Source organism: Phyllobates terribilis, unplaced genomic scaffold (genome assembly GCF_046119375.1).
Source record: "Phyllobates terribilis strain yellow unplaced genomic scaffold, ASM4611937v1 Scaffold_2__4_contigs__length_985480577, whole genome shotgun sequence".
Taxonomy (NCBI): domain Eukaryota; kingdom Metazoa; phylum Chordata; class Amphibia; order Anura; family Dendrobatidae; genus Phyllobates; species Phyllobates terribilis.
Genome location: NW_027362762.1, coordinates 480,175,523 through 480,194,296, shown reverse-complemented (window position 1 = coordinate 480,194,296; position 18,774 = coordinate 480,175,523). Strand labels below are relative to the sequence as shown.

At 45.0% G+C, this 18,774-nt stretch overlaps 1 protein-coding gene across 7 annotated transcripts in view; it reads left to right on the top strand.

Moving 5' to 3' along the window:
* Positions 1–18,774, top strand: part of SRRM1 (serine and arginine repetitive matrix 1) — a 48,397-nt gene that overhangs the window by 24,878 nt on the left and 4,745 nt on the right. For 4 of the 7 annotated variants that reach the window (XM_073665820.1, XM_073665826.1, XM_073665825.1 and 1 more), the window contains 8 exons: positions 2,045–2,233; positions 2,329–2,448; positions 3,164–3,435; positions 3,549–3,629; positions 4,876–4,962; positions 5,158–5,299; positions 6,311–6,352; positions 16,137–16,241. In XM_073665820.1, the coding sequence (XP_073521921.1) occupies positions 2,045–2,233; positions 2,329–2,448; positions 3,164–3,435; positions 3,549–3,629; positions 4,876–4,962; positions 5,158–5,299; positions 6,311–6,352; positions 16,137–16,241 (1,038 nt within the window). The remainder of the gene's footprint in view (positions 1–2,044; positions 2,234–2,328; positions 2,449–3,163; positions 3,436–3,548; positions 3,630–4,875; positions 4,963–5,157; positions 5,300–6,310; positions 6,353–16,136; positions 16,242–18,774) is intronic. The other 3 variants (XM_073665821.1, XM_073665823.1, XM_073665822.1) reach the window with 3 other exon arrangements.

The following is an 18,774-nucleotide window of genomic DNA, read 5'->3' as shown; positions in this document are numbered from 1 at the left end:
GGTCATTTTTACTGAACAGTTAACACTATAAAAACAAAACCTGGAAGAAAAAAAACAATCGCTTTTTTTTTTGTGCATGATTTCACCGCGATTGAAATGTATTTTTCCCATTTTCCAGTACTTTGGATGGTAAAATTATTGGTGTCATTCAAAACTACAACTTATCCCATTAAAAAAAAAAGGAAAAAAAAGTTACACTGATAGGCTGTGTGCCCACGATGCGTTTTTTAAGTGTTTCCGCAGCGGCAAAAACGCTGCATAAACGCTTAAAAAAACGCATGGTAAAAGGCCTGCCATGTTCCCCAATGATGATCCGCATGTGCTGTGCTCATGCTGCAGAAATTTCCGCTGCGGGTTATCATTGCGGAAAAAAACGCAGCACTACCAGTTATTTTGCGGAAGCGCTGCGTTTTCGCCGCCATTGACTTTCATTGGACCGCATGGATTGCGCATCACTGCATCTGTACATGCGGAATCCAAGCGTTTCAATGTGCTTATGGTACCCAGGTCTAGAGAAGAGGAGACTCTCCTCCACACCCGGGTACAATAGAACTTGTGAAAAAAAAATAAAATAAAAAATAAATATATTTACCTTCTGATGGCCCGCGGTGCGCTCGTCTTCACTTCCGGCAACATGACTGTGACGTCAGCGCAGGTCCTACAGTGTAGTGCACCGCGAGCTGCCAGCAAGCCAGGACGGAGCGAAGCAAGACTGTGGGGGCCATCGGAATGTAAGTATAGATTTATTTTTTACCATTCTTTTACGGTCACACTATATAAATCCATGCCGTTTGCATGGATTTATATAGTGTGACCAAGTTGACAAGCACTTTCCAAGTGATGCTAAAATCGCTGGGAAAGTGCTTGTCAACCCGTATGCGGAAATGCAAGTGAAGAACGCTTCACATCCGCTTGTCCCTGGCAGGAAAACGCATGTACAATCCGCATGTACAATCCGCCAGGGAGATGCAGAAACGCTCAGGAAAAAATCCTGAACATTTCTGCATCGTGGGCACATAGCCTTACACTGACAGAAAAATTTTTCCCAGTCAGAAAAGGGTTAAGTAAGGCTGAAATCAAAGTTGTTTCAGCTATATATTGCTGTATGTGCTGAAAGATGGTGGGAATATTTTGTAAGGAAATTTACAATAATTTGTTTATCAAACATATGTATGTTTGTCTTACCATTTCATTGAACCTGTTCATAGTTGTAATGTTAGTTGTTCCCCTTAAGGGCTATAGATGGATGTGTGCATAAGGCCCAGAACCTTTCAGTCCCTGTAACTTCTCTATGACTGTATCGAGTCCCAATAGTTTTAAGGGAAAAAGAATAGGCACCAATGTTTTCCAAAATAAAGTAAAACTTTCAGGCTTCATTGGGGGACACAAAAAAAACATGGGGTTACACTGCTGCCATCAGGAGGCTGACACTAAGCATTACAACTTTAATCGAAAAAAACATAGAATCCTCCTCAGCAGGCTAGGCCTACCCACTGGCAACCAAGTTTTTCAGTTTAGCTTAATGTCACTTAGGGGGAAGACGCGTGTCTCTGGCTCCAGATTAATTTAATTTATTTTAAATACCACTTTCTCAGAAGGTCCAAACTCTATGGACCAAAAGCATAGTTATTAGTGTTGATCGAGTATGTATCATTAACCCTTTCCGGTGAGCACGCTCGCTGTTCGACAGGCAATCTCTGCATGTGTCACACCTGTCTAACAGCCGTGACACATGCAGGCATGACGACAGTGAAAGAAACACCGAGCGCACCAAAATACTCGGCGAGCACCCGAGCGTGCTCGCTGGAAAGGGTTAGTGATACATACTCAATCAACACTAATAGTTATGCATTGAATTGCATTTTGAAGTTTCCACCCCACTCGTGCACCAGACAACCCACGGACTGCCACTGATCTCCAAATTAAGCAGTGAAGCAAGTAATATGGCGGAAGACCATAGAGGCCGCCGACTGGCTCCTCTTTTTTTTTTCTTTGTTTCTTTTCGCTCTTAAAGATATATATTAAAGACTTTCTTCTCTTCCAGTGACATAGTTAAGATCTCCAAGCCCGATTCTGCACCAGATATCAAGGATGCATCACCAGAACCAAATTCCCGGAAAATTAAAGAGAAAGAGCGACATCGTCATAGATCTCGTACACGTTCAAAATCCAAGTCCAAATCTCGTTCCCCTTCCCATTCTAGACCACGAAGACGTCATCGTTCAAGATCCAGGTATTATTTTTTTTTTTTTTTTTTGAATGGTTTAAGTTTTGGTTTGTCAGTAGGATATTTATTATGTTGATCTTGATATAATAATTATATAATAGATCCTACAGCCCAAGAAGGCGACCTAGCCCCCGTCGTAGGCCATCTCCTCGACGGCGAAGCCCTCCTCGCCGATTGCCTCCCCCACCTAGACACAAGAGAAGTAGAAGTCCAGTTAGACGGTAAGTATTTGATAATCTGTTGTTCATTGTTACTCCTATAAAGACCAAAAGCTGTAAATTTACGGTGCAGGGTTAAAGCCCACAGTGTTCACCAGCTATTGGATCCTAGTGAAAAGATGGAATCTGTTAGCACTGTTTCTGTCTTCTCTTTTGCCAGATTCATAGCGCTCGGTGAGCCCTATGAATTGGACAAGCATTGGCTTCTGCCATCATAGTAGGGTTCCTGGGTCCTAGCACACCTGGCTCAACTCTGCCAGGGACACCTGGCACAGCAAACATTAGATATTCACACAACCTTAATAACCTGAAGAAAATTTCAACAATTTGTGTGAAGCATGACAAACAAAAATATAAACACAAAAATAAACTAGAAATATTTTTTTTTCTGTATTGAAATTGCAACCCCCCCCAAAAAAATATGTACATTTACCCAGTAATTTATGTATAGCCCCCAAAACAGCACTGAACAAATACAATTTGTGCCTTATAAAACATAAAACAAAATCTCATACAGCCATGTCAATGAAGAAAAAAAAAAAAAAAAGGCTGCTGAAGTGAGAAGAGGCAAAAACGGAAAAAAAAAATTGGCTGATCACTAAGGGGATAGTTAGCATGAGATATGAGTTCTGTATGAGAATATATGAGCTAATTATTATATTCTTGAATGGATTTTTGTTTAAAATATTTTGAACATTTTTTTTCCTCAAATGCTCAGTAGGAGGCGTTCTTCAGCATCTTTATCTGGAAGTAGTAGTTCATCCTCCTCATCCCGATCACCACCGCCACCCCCTAAGAAGCAGCCCAAAAGAATTTCCTCCAGCCCCCCACGCAAGCCACGCCGCTCATCTCCATCTGCTAGTCCTCCACGGAGACGTTTCAGACAGTCTCCACCTCCAAGCCCACCACAGAAAAGGCGGTCTCCCTCGCCACAGCAGTTATCGCGTGCAAGGAAGCCTAGAAGTTCTGTTTCACCTGCTCGTACTTCAGGTAAGCACAAACTATTGCCATAGTTATTGACTTGTGGAATCATTTGTGTTCTGTGGATAAAGTGTTTTCTGCGATCTTCATTTACATTAAGCTTTTGTTGTATTTCATTACAGCATCAAAACAAAAAATTGTAGAGAAGCGGAAATCTCCTTCACCTCCCCCAAAGCCCCGCAAAAGGGAAATATCGGAGTCTGGTAGGTCATGATACTTTTGTTTAGCGTTAGTTTGATGGACAATCTATAACACTACACGTGAGATCCATGTTAAGTACTGGTTCTGTTTGGCCAAGAGGTGCCACTTAACTGCATACACATCAACAGTGCACATCTCTACTGTATCCATTCACTGAGCTCAGCGGCTGTGGTGTGGTAGATGTTTTGGGTCTACTTTCCTGAAAGTGGAAAGTCGTTTTAATCCTTTCACCTTCTATTTTTTTTCCCCTCCCCTTCTTCCAAGAGCCATAACTTATTTATTTATTTTATTTCATTTTATTATATGACTTACTGAAACTGGGGAAAAAATTCCAAGTGTGTTGAAATTGCAAAAAAAGTGCAATTCCACTATTATTTTTAGGTTTTTCATTTACCATGTTCACAATATGGTAAAACTGACCTGGCAATATGATTCTCCAGATCAGTACGAGTACATAGATACCAAACATGTCTTAAATGGTGAAAAAAATTATCAAATTTGTAATGAAAAACTTTTTTTGCTTTTATCGTCTTTTTCCATGACCCTTAACATTTTCATTTTTCGGGGGCTGGGTGATGGCTTATTTTTTTGTGCCCTGAGCTGACGTTTTTACTGATACCATTTTGTAGTAGATGCAATGTTTTGATTGCTTTTTATGTTAATGTTACGGCGGCTAAGAAAACCCATAATTATGGTGGTTTTTATTTTTTTGCGGATGACGTCAGAGTGCTGTCCGATTTACACACAGACTGAATGAAGAAACGTCTTTCTTTTAAATTCTCCACATCTGAGAAAGTCTGATCTGAGTCCACTCAGCTTAATCAAACTGACTTTCTTGGATGTGGACCAACTGTCCTACAACACCCCCCACAAACACACAAACACACACACACACACTTCTCCCTCTCCCAGCCTGATGTAAGGCTGATACTCCGGATCCACCAATGGTGATAGTTGATGTCACAGCTGACCCTGCTCTTCCTCCCTTCACAATGATCTTTGCACAGGCTCATTAGATGCTTCAATACAAAAGATAGGGTCTGGATCTGACCACTGTGGCTAATGTATGTGTCCTGAAATCTGTGACATTGACTGTTTTTTTTTTACACAAACATTGAACAAAAGAAATACATTGAATACAAAAGCCTGATCTAAACAATGAGTTACTTTCTGTTGATCGCTTCCCTTTAGACAATGTGAGAGGTATGCCCAACTCTGTGATTGCTCTTTAAAATTTTGCTTTTGCAGATGATGATAAGGGAGGCAAAATGGGAACATCCGATTCAGTGCAGCAACGTCGTCAGTATAGGAGACAAAATCAGCAATCCTCCTCAGGTAATTGCTTTTAATATTTTACTTAAGTCCATAGACTTTATATTTTGCAATAACCAAAAGAAAACTATTATGTCACATCTGTCATTGCCCAAAATGACATTTTGTGATCAGAAAAGTTTGTTTTGTTTTTAGTATTGTAACAGATTTCAATGTTTAATAGGAAATACCCACATCATTTCTACTATTAAATTCTAGATTCTGGATCATCCTCTTCTTCAGAAGATGAACGGCCAAAGCGCTCAGGAGTGAAAAATGGAGAAGTTGGGAGGAGACGTAGGCATTCTACATCAAGAAGTCCATCCCCTTCACGGAAAAGACCCAAGGAACCTTCTCCACAGTAAGTACCAGTGGACATATAGTAGCTGAGCTTTTGATACATTTCACCAAACCAACAGCATTTTTCCAGACAAAGGTGAAAATCTGTCCCTAATCTTAGCAGTCATGATTTGTTCATACTAGTACTGAGTTTTGTAAGAAAGTTCCTTACTTTAGAACAACAATGTGATAATGCAACATGACAATATTTGAGTAATTTTACCAATGTCCATTATAATCCATAAATCTCCAGGTGTCTCTTAAGTAATGATAGTTTCATCATAAATTCTCCACATATTGACAACTGTATTGTCCGAATTTCCATACTATTACAGTGCCACTATTTACTACCCTATAACACCACTTATTTACTTTCCCAATGACCTGCAGCTGCTCCCATTAACCTTTGTGTATACTTACTATACTTGCTAATGGCACTGACATCACTTTATATCTGCATTGTGGGGAGAACCGCAGAACATGCATCTCATTAGCTGAAAAACTTAGCTCAAACTTCTGAACAAGATGGCTGCTAGGTTTAACATGGCTGTTCAGAATATTAGGACTTTTCATTCTCTTATAAGCTTCTTTTTCAAACTGATCAAAATTAAGTTTATTCTGTTTTCTCCACCAAAAGCAATTGATGGAAATTCACTCATAGAAAAATATGATTCAGAAGAAAGAGGGGTTTAACAGAAGCCTTTCTTCAAATGTTCCCTTAGAAACAAATTAGACAATCTATATGAACATAACTTTTACTTTATGAAGCACCAATAATTGTCTTCCAACTGCACACCTCTACCATAAGTTTCTTAGACAAGAAGTATCTGACTGCTTTTGTCTGCCATATAAGCTTCCATGGGGCTAATTTCTTAGAATCCTGAAGGCCAATAATTTTTCAAGGGTCTCTGGTAAAGTCACAGTGGGCAGACCTTTCATCATCTGCTACTGCACAAAAAGTTGTTAATCTTTCTGCATATTTTTTGGAATATGCGCTTGAAACTTGAACTGTTTGTTTCCTCCTTGCTCTCAGGATGCAGACTCTGAAAAGGTGGCAATCACCTCCTCCTAAAAGGTTGGTTTAGGATTTTGTAATAGTTTACTTCTAGATGTAGTCATTTAGAATTTAGTTCAGGTAACCCTGAGGCTGGATAGAATATAGCCATATATGTTTCTTGTAATGGTTCTTTACATTTGTAATTCGGTACATCTAACAGTTTAAGGGGGTTCAAGCTTAATCCTTGCACAATAAAAGTTATACAACTTTCCAATATAATTTCCATTTCAGTTCTTCCCTATTATAACCTTTGTTTTTGTGTTAGTGGATGAAAACATTCTTAGTGACTTCTTTAAGCTGAAAGCCAGTGCATAGCTGGTCTTGTTTCCAGTAAATTATTTTACTGTATCCAGTCTTTTCAATTGGTTGTGTGTTTAAAGGGTTATTTTTATGGCTCTAATGTGAGTATTGCATCCAAACGTTTACCTCAAGAGGAGGGGTTCTGGAAACAGCTGAAGGCTGCTGATACTGTTTCCATAACTCCTGTTCACTTCTCTTTGATTAGCCCAGCCTCTCTCCTCTTTCTGGTGCAATATGTTCTGTGGACAGCATTTAAATGTGATACTCCAGTCTCAACCATTACTGGCTTCTATGAGAATAACCCTTTAAAGTGAACCTGACAGCTGATTTATGCTGTCCAAACCATGGTTAGCATGTATCATGCACTGGCTGTATGAACTAATCCCCGCCCGTAAAGTGTCACCTTTGGGGACTGGGCTGGTCTCTGTTCTCTCTTCTTGCCAGGTTCTCTCTTACAATGCCCTGCGCTCGCTTACCGGCTGGTCACCTCTTATCAGAGCCGGCGATGGAGTACACTGTCACTATGCATTTAAAGTAATATTGCACAGTGACAAGGGAGCTCGTACTGAACATATGTTGGAATTTACAAGCGACGCATGCTCAGTAGAGCTGGTTCGAGCCCCGCCCCTGAAACAAATGTCACAGATGACTTTGTTTCATGACGGGAACAGGCTACGGCAGTGACCGAAGCCTATACCCCCTGATGACCATGACCTCTCATGGGAGTATCCCAGCATGTCCTGGGGACTCTCAAACAGAAAGTACAGTGATTAGAGAGGGAATGATAGGGACTTCGTAATTAAAGTATATTAGAAATGCTATTAATTATTACATTAAATAGACAGATATTTAGGATTAAAATCACTGTTTGTTTCCCACAAATTATCATACTTACAGTGCCTACAAGTAGTATTCAACCCCCTGCAGATTTAGCTGGTTTGATAAGATGCAAATAAGTTAGAGCCTTCAAACTGCAAACGAGAGTAGGTTTTATGAACAGAAGCATAAATCTTACAAACCAAAAAGTTATGTTGCTCAGTTGAATTTTATTAAATTTTAAACATAAAAGTGTGGGTCAATTATTATACAACCCCTATGTTTAATATTTTGTGGAATAACCCTTGTTTTATAAGACCTGATCAGGCCGGCACAGGTCTGTGGAGTTATCTTGGCCCACTCCTCCATGCAGATCTTCTCCAAGTTATCTAGGTTCTTTGGGTGTCTCATGTGGACTTTATTCTTGAGCTCCTTCCACAAGTTTTCAATTGGGTTAAGGTCAGGAGACTGACTAGGCCACTCCAACACCTTGACTTTTTCCCTCTTGAACCAGGCCTTGGTTTTCTTGGCTGTGTGCTTTGGGTCGTTGTCTTGTTGGAAGATGAAATTACGACCCATCCTAAGATCCTTGATGGAGGAGCGGAGGTTCTTGGCCAAAATCTCCAGGTAGGCCGTGCTATCCATCTTCCCATGGATGCAGACCAGATGGCCAGGCCCCTTGGCAGAGAAACAGCCCCACAGCATGATGCTGCCACCACCATACTTGACTGTAGGGATGGTATTCTTGGGGTCGTATGCAGTGCCATCCAGTCTCCAAACGTCACGTGTGTGGTTGGCACCAAAGATCTCGATCTTGGTCTCATCAGACCATAGAACCTTGAACCAGTCTGTCTCAGAGTCCTCCAAGTGATCATGAGCAAACTGTAGACGAGCCTTGACATGACGCTTTGAAAGTAAAGGTACCTTACGGGCTCGTCTGGAACGGAGACCATTGCGGTGGAGTACGTTACTTATGGTATTGACTGAAACCAATGTCCCCACTGCCATGAGATCTTCCCGGAGCTCCTTCCTTGTTGTCCTTGGGTTAGCCTTGACTCTTCGGACAAGCCTGGCCTCGGCACGGGAGGACACTTTCAAAGGCTGTCCTGGCCGTGGAAGGCTAACAGTAGTTCCATAAGCCTTCCACTTACGGATGATGCTCCCAACAGTGGAGACAGGTAGGCCCAACTCCTTGGAAAGGGTTTTGTACCCCTTGCCAGCCTTGTGACCCTCCACGATCTTGTCTCTGTTGGCCTTGGAATGCTCTTTTTGTCTTTCCCATGTTGACCATGTCTGAGTGCTGTTCACAAGTTTGGGGAGGGTCTTAAATAGTCAGAAAAGGCTGGCAAAAGAGATCTTTAATCCACACATGAGAAGCTCATTATTCTTGGTGCCTGAACTACTTCTTAATACTTTTGGGGGACCAAACAGAATTCTTGTGGTTTGAGGGGTTGAATAATAAATGACACTCTGAATTAACTTTTAACGTTTTTTTAAAAAAAAAAAAAAAATTTGCTGCAGTGCATTTCCCACTTCCAGGCTGATCTACAGTACAAATGTCACAATGCCAAGTTAATTCCGCATGTGTCAACCAGCTAAATCTGCAGGGGGTTGAATACTACTTGTAGGCACTGTATAAGCTGAAGTCTGGAGTATCTTCTTGCACTATAATGTATAGTGATGTCGCAGAGATGGTGTGGACCTTTGAGCTTAACCATCTGCAGTTATCTCTTCATGCATATAGTTTATATCATCCCATGGGATCAGAGCTCTCTCCGATGCCTTGGTTAATAGATTATGGCATCTTTGGGAGCGGATATCTATACATACACACATACATATATATATATTTGGTATCACAAATGCAACAACTTGTAGGATAAAATTACTATTTATGCATCACAATGAGCAGTTTAAAAAATAGCTTTACTCTGTCTCCTCATTGGGGGACACTGGACCATGGGTGTTATGCTGCTGTCCACTAGGAGGCGACACTATGCATAATCTGAAAAAGATTAACCGTGGCTCCTCCTCTGCAGTATACACCCCTGGACGGCATCAGCCTTCTCCAGTTTTTGCTTAGTGTCGCATAGGAGGCACACCTAAAACTTTTACTCCGTTTTCACCGACTGGATTACAGATGAAGAAAAGTGGGTCTACTGCGAGACTCCCGGCATGGCTCCTTCCTCGGCCCCTTATTATGGGGTGCACGGTTGAAGTTGAGATGACTATTCCCCATGTCGCTCCTTCCCCAGCACCTCGGGTGCTGATTCGAAGTCGAGACCACCCTCCTTCCCCAATTCCTTTTGGTTTCTGGGTTGAGGTCGAGGTGAGGATATAGCCCCCTGATGGCGATAACAGCACCTCCCTAATTTCCCCCTGGGGGTATTAGGTTGAAACGTCTCAGGTAGGGCCTGTACAGGCAGCAGCTCCCAGCAGCCAGCACACTACAGCTGAATCCAGGGACCCCAGCCCTGCTGCGGGCTCCTGTCGGGGCCGGGGGAAGCGCAGGCAGAACACAACAGAGGCACGGGCCTCCCTGCGCCCTGCTTCTGCGGCATCACCAGCTCTACGGTGCCTCAGGGGGACTCTTCACAGGGCTTCCTCTTATACCCCACCGCTATCCTGCCTTTAAATCCGGGGGGGGTCCGGTTCAGATCCAGCCCCCTCCCGGACTTCTGCGCCGGCCTGCAGTCCCTTTGGGCATCAGGCATCTAAGTTAGGACGCGGCTTCGGCCTAGCCGAAGCCGCCACCTCCGCGGCCTGCCCCCCGGATGACAAATATGACACTCTACAGTGTCATAGAGGGGGCGGATCAAGACTGAAAGGGCCCGATTTCACACAGTTCTGCCGGCCTTTTCAGCTCTCCACCCCCCTTCTTAACTTTACTCCGGCGGCCATTATCTGCTGCAGGATAAGGGAAGACAGACAGTCTCTGGGGGGGGGGGGGCACAGGACTGTGGATCTTCGGCGCTGGACCTAGGGGCACACCGGTGGGATAAGATCACAGCTGGAGTTCTTCCTCGGCTGTGAGTCCAGGCTCCTCTGCATAGCCACCCCAGTGCATGCACTATGCCGGGCTCAAGGTCCAAGAGAACCAGGCAGGACTGCTATTATGCACTCTGTACAGCCTGCAGCAATACTCTCCCAAGTGGCAGCACGTACCCGCACTGCCAGGACTGCATCCAGACTACTGTGCCAGAGCCCCAAGAAGCCCCTGCCAATGCTTCGGTGTCTGCCACGCCGGAATGGGTCACTCAGATGTCGCAGTCTATGACGCAGTCTATAGATAACCTAACCTCCACATTGCTTCAGGCTCTGCACAGTCATGCCTCGGCTATGAACGCTACCCAGCAAAGGGAAGGCTCGACTCAGCGACATGACGACCCGGGCACATCCACGTCTAGGTCAGGACGCAAGCGGACCCACAGGTCACGTTCATCTGCGTCATCCCATAGCACACGATCATCCCCTTCTAGGGAAAGACACCGTAGCTCCAGGTCATCTAGACCATCCCCTACCAGGGACAGACGATGCAGTTCTCCGCAGCGATCCCCAACCAGAGAAGGCCTCCACCCTGGTTCACCCAGCAGGAGACACCTTAGCAATACACCGGATTCGGAAGGCATCTGTGATTCCGACTCGGACAAGGAAACTGAAGGGTCTCTGATCCCAATCCCCCCTAGCAATACAGCGCTAGTTGAGGACGTAATCTCGTCCATCCATCGGGTGCTGGACATTTCTGATCCACCCCCGCAGGCACCACAACACAAGATTTCCTTTGAAGGACTTCTGAAGCTGCCTATAGTCTTCTTTGACCACCCAGAGTTTAAGTCGATCCTTAAAAAGCAGTTCTCACAGCCTGAGAAGAAGTTTACCAATTGCAAATATCTGGAGGCGCGGTACCCCTTCCCACAGGAGACCACCAAGGAATGGACAGATCCACCCGAAGTGGATCCCCCAGTCTCTAGGCTAGCAGCACAGTCACTCCTTTCACTGCCAGATAGCTCAACTCTCAGGGACACAGCAGACCGGCAGGTAGAACGCAAGGCTCGTTCAATTTTCGAGGCCGCAGGGGCCTCCCTGGCTCCCGCGTTCGCTTCAGTTTGGGCTGCCAAGGCCATCCTGGCTTGGGCCAAAAATTTACAAGCTGGCCTCCAAGTATCTGCTCCTGAGCTGTCGGACCAAGCAGTTCAAATAGCAGTTATAGCAGATTACATGCTTCATGCAGCTCTGGATTCTGCAAGGGGTGCAGCGGGGATAGCATCAAACGCCATCACGATTCGGCGTATCCTCTGGCTGCGAGAATGGAAAGCAGACAGCCTCAAAGAAGTCCCTCACGCACCTCCCGTACCTCAGTGGTCGACTTTTTGGTGAACAGTTGGACACGATGATATCCAACGCCACCGGGGGTAAGAGTACCTCTCTCCCCCAACTGAAACCCAAACGCACTTACAAGAAGCGTAACCAAACTATTCCGATCCTTTCGGAACTCTTCGGGCTGGACCGTCTCGCGGCCAGCACAAAATAGCAACCGCTCCCTACGCAGGGATAACTCACGGTCGACTCAAAAGTCTGACAAGACCTGGCAGTCAAAAGCAGGCCAGTCAAAGTTCAAAGGAGGAAAATCTCAGACTCCCTCCTCATCATACCTCACGGACTGCGGAAGACACCCCACCTGTAGGCGGCCGACTTTTGCTCTTTCATCAAGTCTGGCTGCCTATTACAGAAGACAGGTGGGTCAGGGAACTAGTCTCTTCGGGATACAAGATAGAGTTCACTTCCAACCCACCAAACAGACTCTTTCTCTCTGTTCCCCAAAAACCGCCAGCCAAGGCTTGTGCCTTCCGCCAAGCGGTCTTCTCGCTTCTTCAAGCAGGAGTCATAGTACCGGTCCCCGCGGCCGAGCACTTCCGAGGGTTCTACTCCAATTTATTCATAGTCCCCAAGAAAGGAGGCAGCATACGGCCCATACTGGACCTAAAACAGCTCAACAAATATGTACGGGTACGTCACTTCCGCATGGAGTCCCTTCGGTCCATCATTGCGTCCATGGAAAAGGGAGAATTTCTCGCCTCCATAGACATACAAGACGCATACCTGCATATACCAATTGCACCCGCCCATCAGAGATTTCTCAGGTTCGCAATCAACCAGGACCACTACCAGTTCGTGGCTCTCCCGTTCGGACTCGCCACGGCTCCCAAAGTGTTTACCAAAGTCATGGCAGCCACCATGGACGTCCTGCACTCCAGAGGCATAGTAGTCGTTCCATACCAGGACGATCTCCTTATCAAGGCTCCCACCTTCAAGGACTGCGAGCTCAGCGTCTCAATCACAGTCGACACTCTGAGTCGCCTGGGCTGGTTAGTCAACTTACAAAAGTCATCACCAACCCCGAGTCAGTCTCTGACCTTCCTGGGAATGCTATTCAACACCTTCAGGGGTCTAGTGTTCCTTCCCAAGGACAAGGCACTACCTCTCCGTGTAGGAATTCGCACTCTCCGGTTTGCCATGAGAGTCCTCGGCAGGATGGTGGCGGCAATAGAAGCGGTCCCATTTGCCCAGCTTCACCTCAGGCCTCTCCAACTAGCCATCCTCAAGTCATGGGACAGGAACCCTTTTTCTCTCGACAGGGAGTTCCAGCTGACGTCGTCAACCAGGAGGTCCCTGCACTGGTGGCTCAAGCCAACCTCACTAACAAAGGGGAAATCCTTTCTCACGGGTCAGTGGAAGGTTCTGACCACCGACGCGAGCCTGACGGGTTGGGGTGCGGTGCACCTACACCACAGAGCACAGGGCAACTGGTCCCCAGCGGAACCGACCATGCCCATCAACATCTTGGAAATTCGTGCCATCCTCCTGGCATTGAGAGCCTTCCATCACTTACTAGCAGCCTCTCACATCAGAGTACAGTCGGACAATGCCACGGCTGTGGCATATGTGAATCACCAAGGGGGACCCGCAGTGCCCAGGCGATGCGAGAAGTGGCACATTCTCCACTGGGCGGAAGACACAGGTTCGGTTCTCTCTGCGGTCCACATTCCGGGTGTGGACAACTGGGAAGCAGACTTCCTCAGCCGGCAAGGAATGGACTCGGGAGAGTGGTCTCTCCATCCCGAAGTTTTTCAACAGATCTGCCATCGCTGGGGGACTCTGGACGTGGACCTAATGGCATCCCACTTCAATGCCAAGGTCTCCAACTTCATGGCCAGAACTCACGACCCGTGGGCGCTAGGAGCGGACGCCCTGGTTCAGGACTGGACCCAGTTCCAGCTCCTGTACATTTTTCCACCTCTCCCCCTGATATCCAGAGTGATGAGGAAGATCAAGCAAGGAGGAGTTCCAACCATCCTAATTATTTATTAATTATTACCGTACCTGGAAAGCCTTCTTTACCTGGTGCGAATCTCGTGGCCAGACCCCATTCCCTTATTCCCTCCCCAGGGTACTGGGGTTTCTCCAATCGGGTCTGGAGGCCAGACTGTCCCTGGCCTCCCTTAAGAGCCAGGTGTCAGCTCTCTCAGTGCTTTTTCAGAGGTGCATTGCTAACAAGCCGCAAGTAAGGACCTTTATTCAGGGGGTTTCCCGATTGGTTCCCCCCTACAGACGACCACTAGAAACGTGGGACCTCAACCTGGTGCTGACAGCATTGCAGGAAACACACTTTGAACCCCTTAGGGAAGTCCCACTCCGCTTTCTATCCCAGAAAGTGGTTTTCCTGGTGGCAATCACCTCGCTACGCAGGGTGTCTGAACTGACAGCACTCTCTCCTGCAGACGGCCCTTCCTGGCTTTTTACCAGGACAAGGTAGTTCTCCTTACGGTCCCATCCTTCCTTCCGAAGGTTGTGTCCAACTTCCACCTCAATGAGGAAATTTCACTGCCATCCCTCTGTCCGGTCCCGGTTCATACAGTGGAGAAGGCTCTGCATACGCTTGACCTTGTCAGAGCATTGCGTATCTGTGTCTAGGACTGCACCCTTCCGGAAGTCTGATTCTCTTTTCTTGCTTCTGTAATGCAGCCGCAAGGGTCTGCCAGCTTCCAAAGCTACCCTTGCCAGGTGGATCAAATCCACCATGCAAGAGGCCTACCGCCTCAAAAATTCTCCTCTTCCAGCAGGTATTACGGCACACTCTACGCGTGCGGTAGGGGCCTACTGGGCCATTCGGCACCAGGCTTTGGCACAACAAGTGTGTAAGGCAACCACCTGGACTAGCCTACACACGTTTACCAAACACTACAGGGTTCATACCCCGTCCTCAGCAGACGCGAGCCTGGGTAGATTTCTTCTGCAGGCAGCGGTACCCCAATTGTAGGGGCCCGTCTACACAATATTCGTCCATTGCTTCCCACCCAGGCACTGCTTTGGGACGTCCCATGGTCCTGTGTCCCCCAATGAGGCGACAGAGTAAAGGAGATTTTTGTGTACTCACCGTAAAATCTCTTTCTCTTAGCCTCTAATTGGGGGACACAGCTCCCACCCTGTCGCCCGTTCCGGGACGTTATGTTGAGTTCTCATATTGTTTTCTTGAGCTCGTACATAGTTGCCTTCTTATAGGCATGGTTATGTTATCCAGGTTACGTTCCTCCTAATGCTTTTGCACAAAACTGGAGAAGGCTGATGCCGTCCAGGGGTGTATACTGCAGAGGAAGAGCCACGGTTAATCTTTTTCAGATTATGCATAGTGTCGCCTCCTAGTGGACAGCAGCATAACACCCATGGTCCTGTGTCCCCCAATTAGAGGCTAAGAGAAAGAGATTTTATGGTGAGTACACAAAAATCTCCTTTTTTTTTCTCCTAAAATCCCCACCCAAGATAGCAAAAGTTTTGTGACTGGACTTTAAAAGTATGTCTGTCTTCTGCAATCTTGACAAATTTTTAGAAATTGTGCATTATGGGAGAAAGCTATTGTGCAAAGCTGATATACCTTTACATAGAAAAACTCAATGCTTAAAGGGGTTGTCTGGTCTTGTGATGAAAATCTGCAGTTACTGAACCTCGCGGCACGCTGCCGAAACCGGACGATCACGTGGTAGCAAGTATGTGATTTGTATACACGAGGTCTGATGCCAACTAGACGTGCTCAACATCAATCGATACAAGTGAAATGAGCAAGGCCAAGCTTGTCTAGTTGGAATGTGGCCGGTCTTTCACCACAAGACCCGATAGCCCCTTTAAACGGAAGAATATTCTTTTTAAGGCCACGTTCACACTTTCATCATTTGACAAAAGTATTTTTAAGCCAAAACCTGGAGTGGATGAGAAATTACAGAAGTGGTGAATGTGTTTTTATTTTACTTTTCCTCTGAATGTTCCACTCCTTTGGCTTTCAAATACTGATTTAAAGACTGACCAAATACTGAATGTGTGGACATGGCCTAATTCTGTATGAAGTCATTTTTTGATGGTTAATTTTGCTAGATGTCAAACACCCCACCTCCCACTGCTGGCCTCCTTAAAAAAAATTTTAAAAAAGTATAATTCCTGTATCCTTCACTTTTCTTTTTCCATGTACATTAGCATGCGCTTTAATATTAGACAATGGTGTCAGTGGCTAGTGTATGTTCTTTTATAAATCCATAGCACATGTTCAGAGCTTTTTATAGAAATACATTTTAAAATGGAATAAATAATTTTGTAGTAATCATAAAGTGAAGCTTGACTTTTATGTTTCCTTTTTCAGCAGAAGGAGGAGAAGCCCAACTCCACCCCCACCCCGACGGCGACGCAGCCCTTCTCCTGCTCCCCCACCAAGGAGACGGCGTTCTCCTTCTCCACAAAGGCGCAGGTGAGTTTTCAGTCTGAAACTAAATTACTAATTTTAGTTGGATAATTTAAAATTCCGCTTATGCCCTAAGTAACATATGCCCAGATACTTCTAGCACTCATCTGAAACTGGAAGGCACTGAAAAAATATTACTACTAATTTTAGTGGTGTTCGAAACATGACCCGGTCTAGTATGCAATGCCATTGTCAGTCAGTGACCTTGATTTTGCAGCAGTGGACACCAGTGAGTGACAGTCTGAATATTTGTTCATCCTGTCACTTAAAGAAGCACTCCCAAGAATCTTTTATTCACTAAACCTGTCTACATACAGTGGTGGCCAAAAGTATTGGCACCCCCTGCAATTCTGTCAGATAATACTCAGTTTCTTCCTGAAAATGATTGCAATCACCAATTCTTTGGTATTATTATCTTCATTTAATTTGTCTTCAATGAAAAAGCACAAAAAGAATTGTCCTAAAGCCAAATTGGATATAATTCCACACCAAACCTAAAAAAGGGGGTGGACAAAAGTATTGGCACTGTTTGAAAAATCATGTGATGCTTCTCTAATTCGTGTAGTTAACAGCACCTGTAACTTACCTGTGGCATCTAACAGGTGTTGGCAATAACTAAATCACACTTGCAGTCAGTTAACATGGATTAAAGTTGACTCAACCTCTGTCCTGTGTTCTTGTGTGTACCACATTGAGCATGGAGAAAAGAAAGAAGACCAAAGAACTGTCTGAGGACTTGAGAAACCAAATTGTGAGGAAGCATGAGCAATTTCAAGGCTACAAGTCCATCTCCAAAGACCTGAATGTTCCTGTGTCTTCCGTGCGCAGTGTCATCAAGAAGTTTAAAGCCCATGGCACTGTGGCTAACCTCCCTAGATGTGGACGGAAAAGAAAAATTGACGAGAGATTTCAACACCAGATTGTGCGGATGGTGGATAAAGAACCTCAACTAACATCCAAACAAGTTCAAGCTGCCCTGCAGTCCCAGGGTACAACAGTGTCAACCCGTACTATCCGTCGGCGTCTGAATGAAAAGGGACTGTATGGTTGGATACCCAGGAAGACCCCACTTCTTACCCCGAGCCATAAAAAAGCCAGGCTGGAGTTTGCCAAAACTTACCTGAGAAAGCCTAAAACGTTTTGGAAGAATGTTCTCTGGTCAGATGAGACAAAAGTAGAGCTTTTTGGGAAAAAGCATCAGCATACAGTGTACAGGAAAAAAAAGAGGCATTCAAAGAAAAGAACACGGTCCCTTCAGTCAAACATGGCGGAGGTTCCCTGATGTTTTGGGGTTGCTTTGCTGCCTCTGGCACTGGACTGCTTGACCGTGTGCATGGCATTATGAAGTCTGAAGATTACCAACAAATTTTGCAGCATAATGTAGGGCCCAGTGTGAGAAAGCTGGGTCTACCTCAGAGGTCATGGGTCTTCCAGCAGGACAATGACCCAAAACACACTTCCAAAAGCACTATAAAATGGTTTGAGAGAAAGCACTGGAGACTTCTAAGGTGGCCAGCAATGAGTCCAGACCTGAATCCCATAGAACACCTGTGGAGAGATCTCAAAATGGCAGTTTGGAGAAGGCACCCTTCAAATATCAGGGACCTGGAGCAGTTTGCCAAAGAAGAATGGTCTACAATTCCAGCAGAGCATTGTAAGAAACTCATTGATGGTTACAGGAAGCGGTTGTTCGCAGTTATTTTGGCTAAAGGTTGTGCAGCCAAGTATTAGGCTGAGGGTGCCAATACTTTTGTCCGGCCCTTTTTTTGAAGTTTTGTGTGAAATGATCAATGATTTGATTTTTGCTTCATTCTCTTTTGTGTTTTTTTCCTTGCAAGCAAATTAAATGAAGATAATAAGACCAAAGAATTTGTGATTGCAATCATTTTCAGGAAGAAACTGAGTATTATCTGACAGAATTGCAGGGGTGCCAATACTTTTGGCCACCACTGTACTTGTGTTGTGTAATGTAAGTACAAATGAATACTGATCACCATCTTAACCCGTTTCTAACGCTGCTTCAGTCCTTTGCTCATTCATTTGACTCTAATTCTTTCTTGCTGGGTTACACTGGTGTTTGTGTGAATTGGGAGTTGCTTTTATTGTTTGTCTATGAAATGTTAGAAGGAGGCTCGGTAGGCTTACAATGTTTACCAACTTCCAGCTCACACACACACCATGTGATCCAGCTAGTTGAAATTTCAGCTACATGAGTGAGAAGAGGGCCAGAGCGATTCAAGAAACCGGTGAAGACTAATCAGTATTTTATGGTTCTTATATTACGTAATGCACGTATTTAGACTAAAACAATTGTTGCGACTGCTTTAACAGACCGTTAGAAAATGGCTTCTTTTCCACTCAAATAGATTGTCATCTGAAAAGCCCTGTTGTAAGTTCTTTTGTTGAAAAACACATGCAACCATCTGTACTAGAGTTACAGCATGTGGTAGTTGCAAGTTTTAAGGGGTTTTCCATCTTTAAGATTTTGTTTTGCTTTTGTTTTGTCTAAAGGCTTGGTATGTGTAACAATAACAAGGAG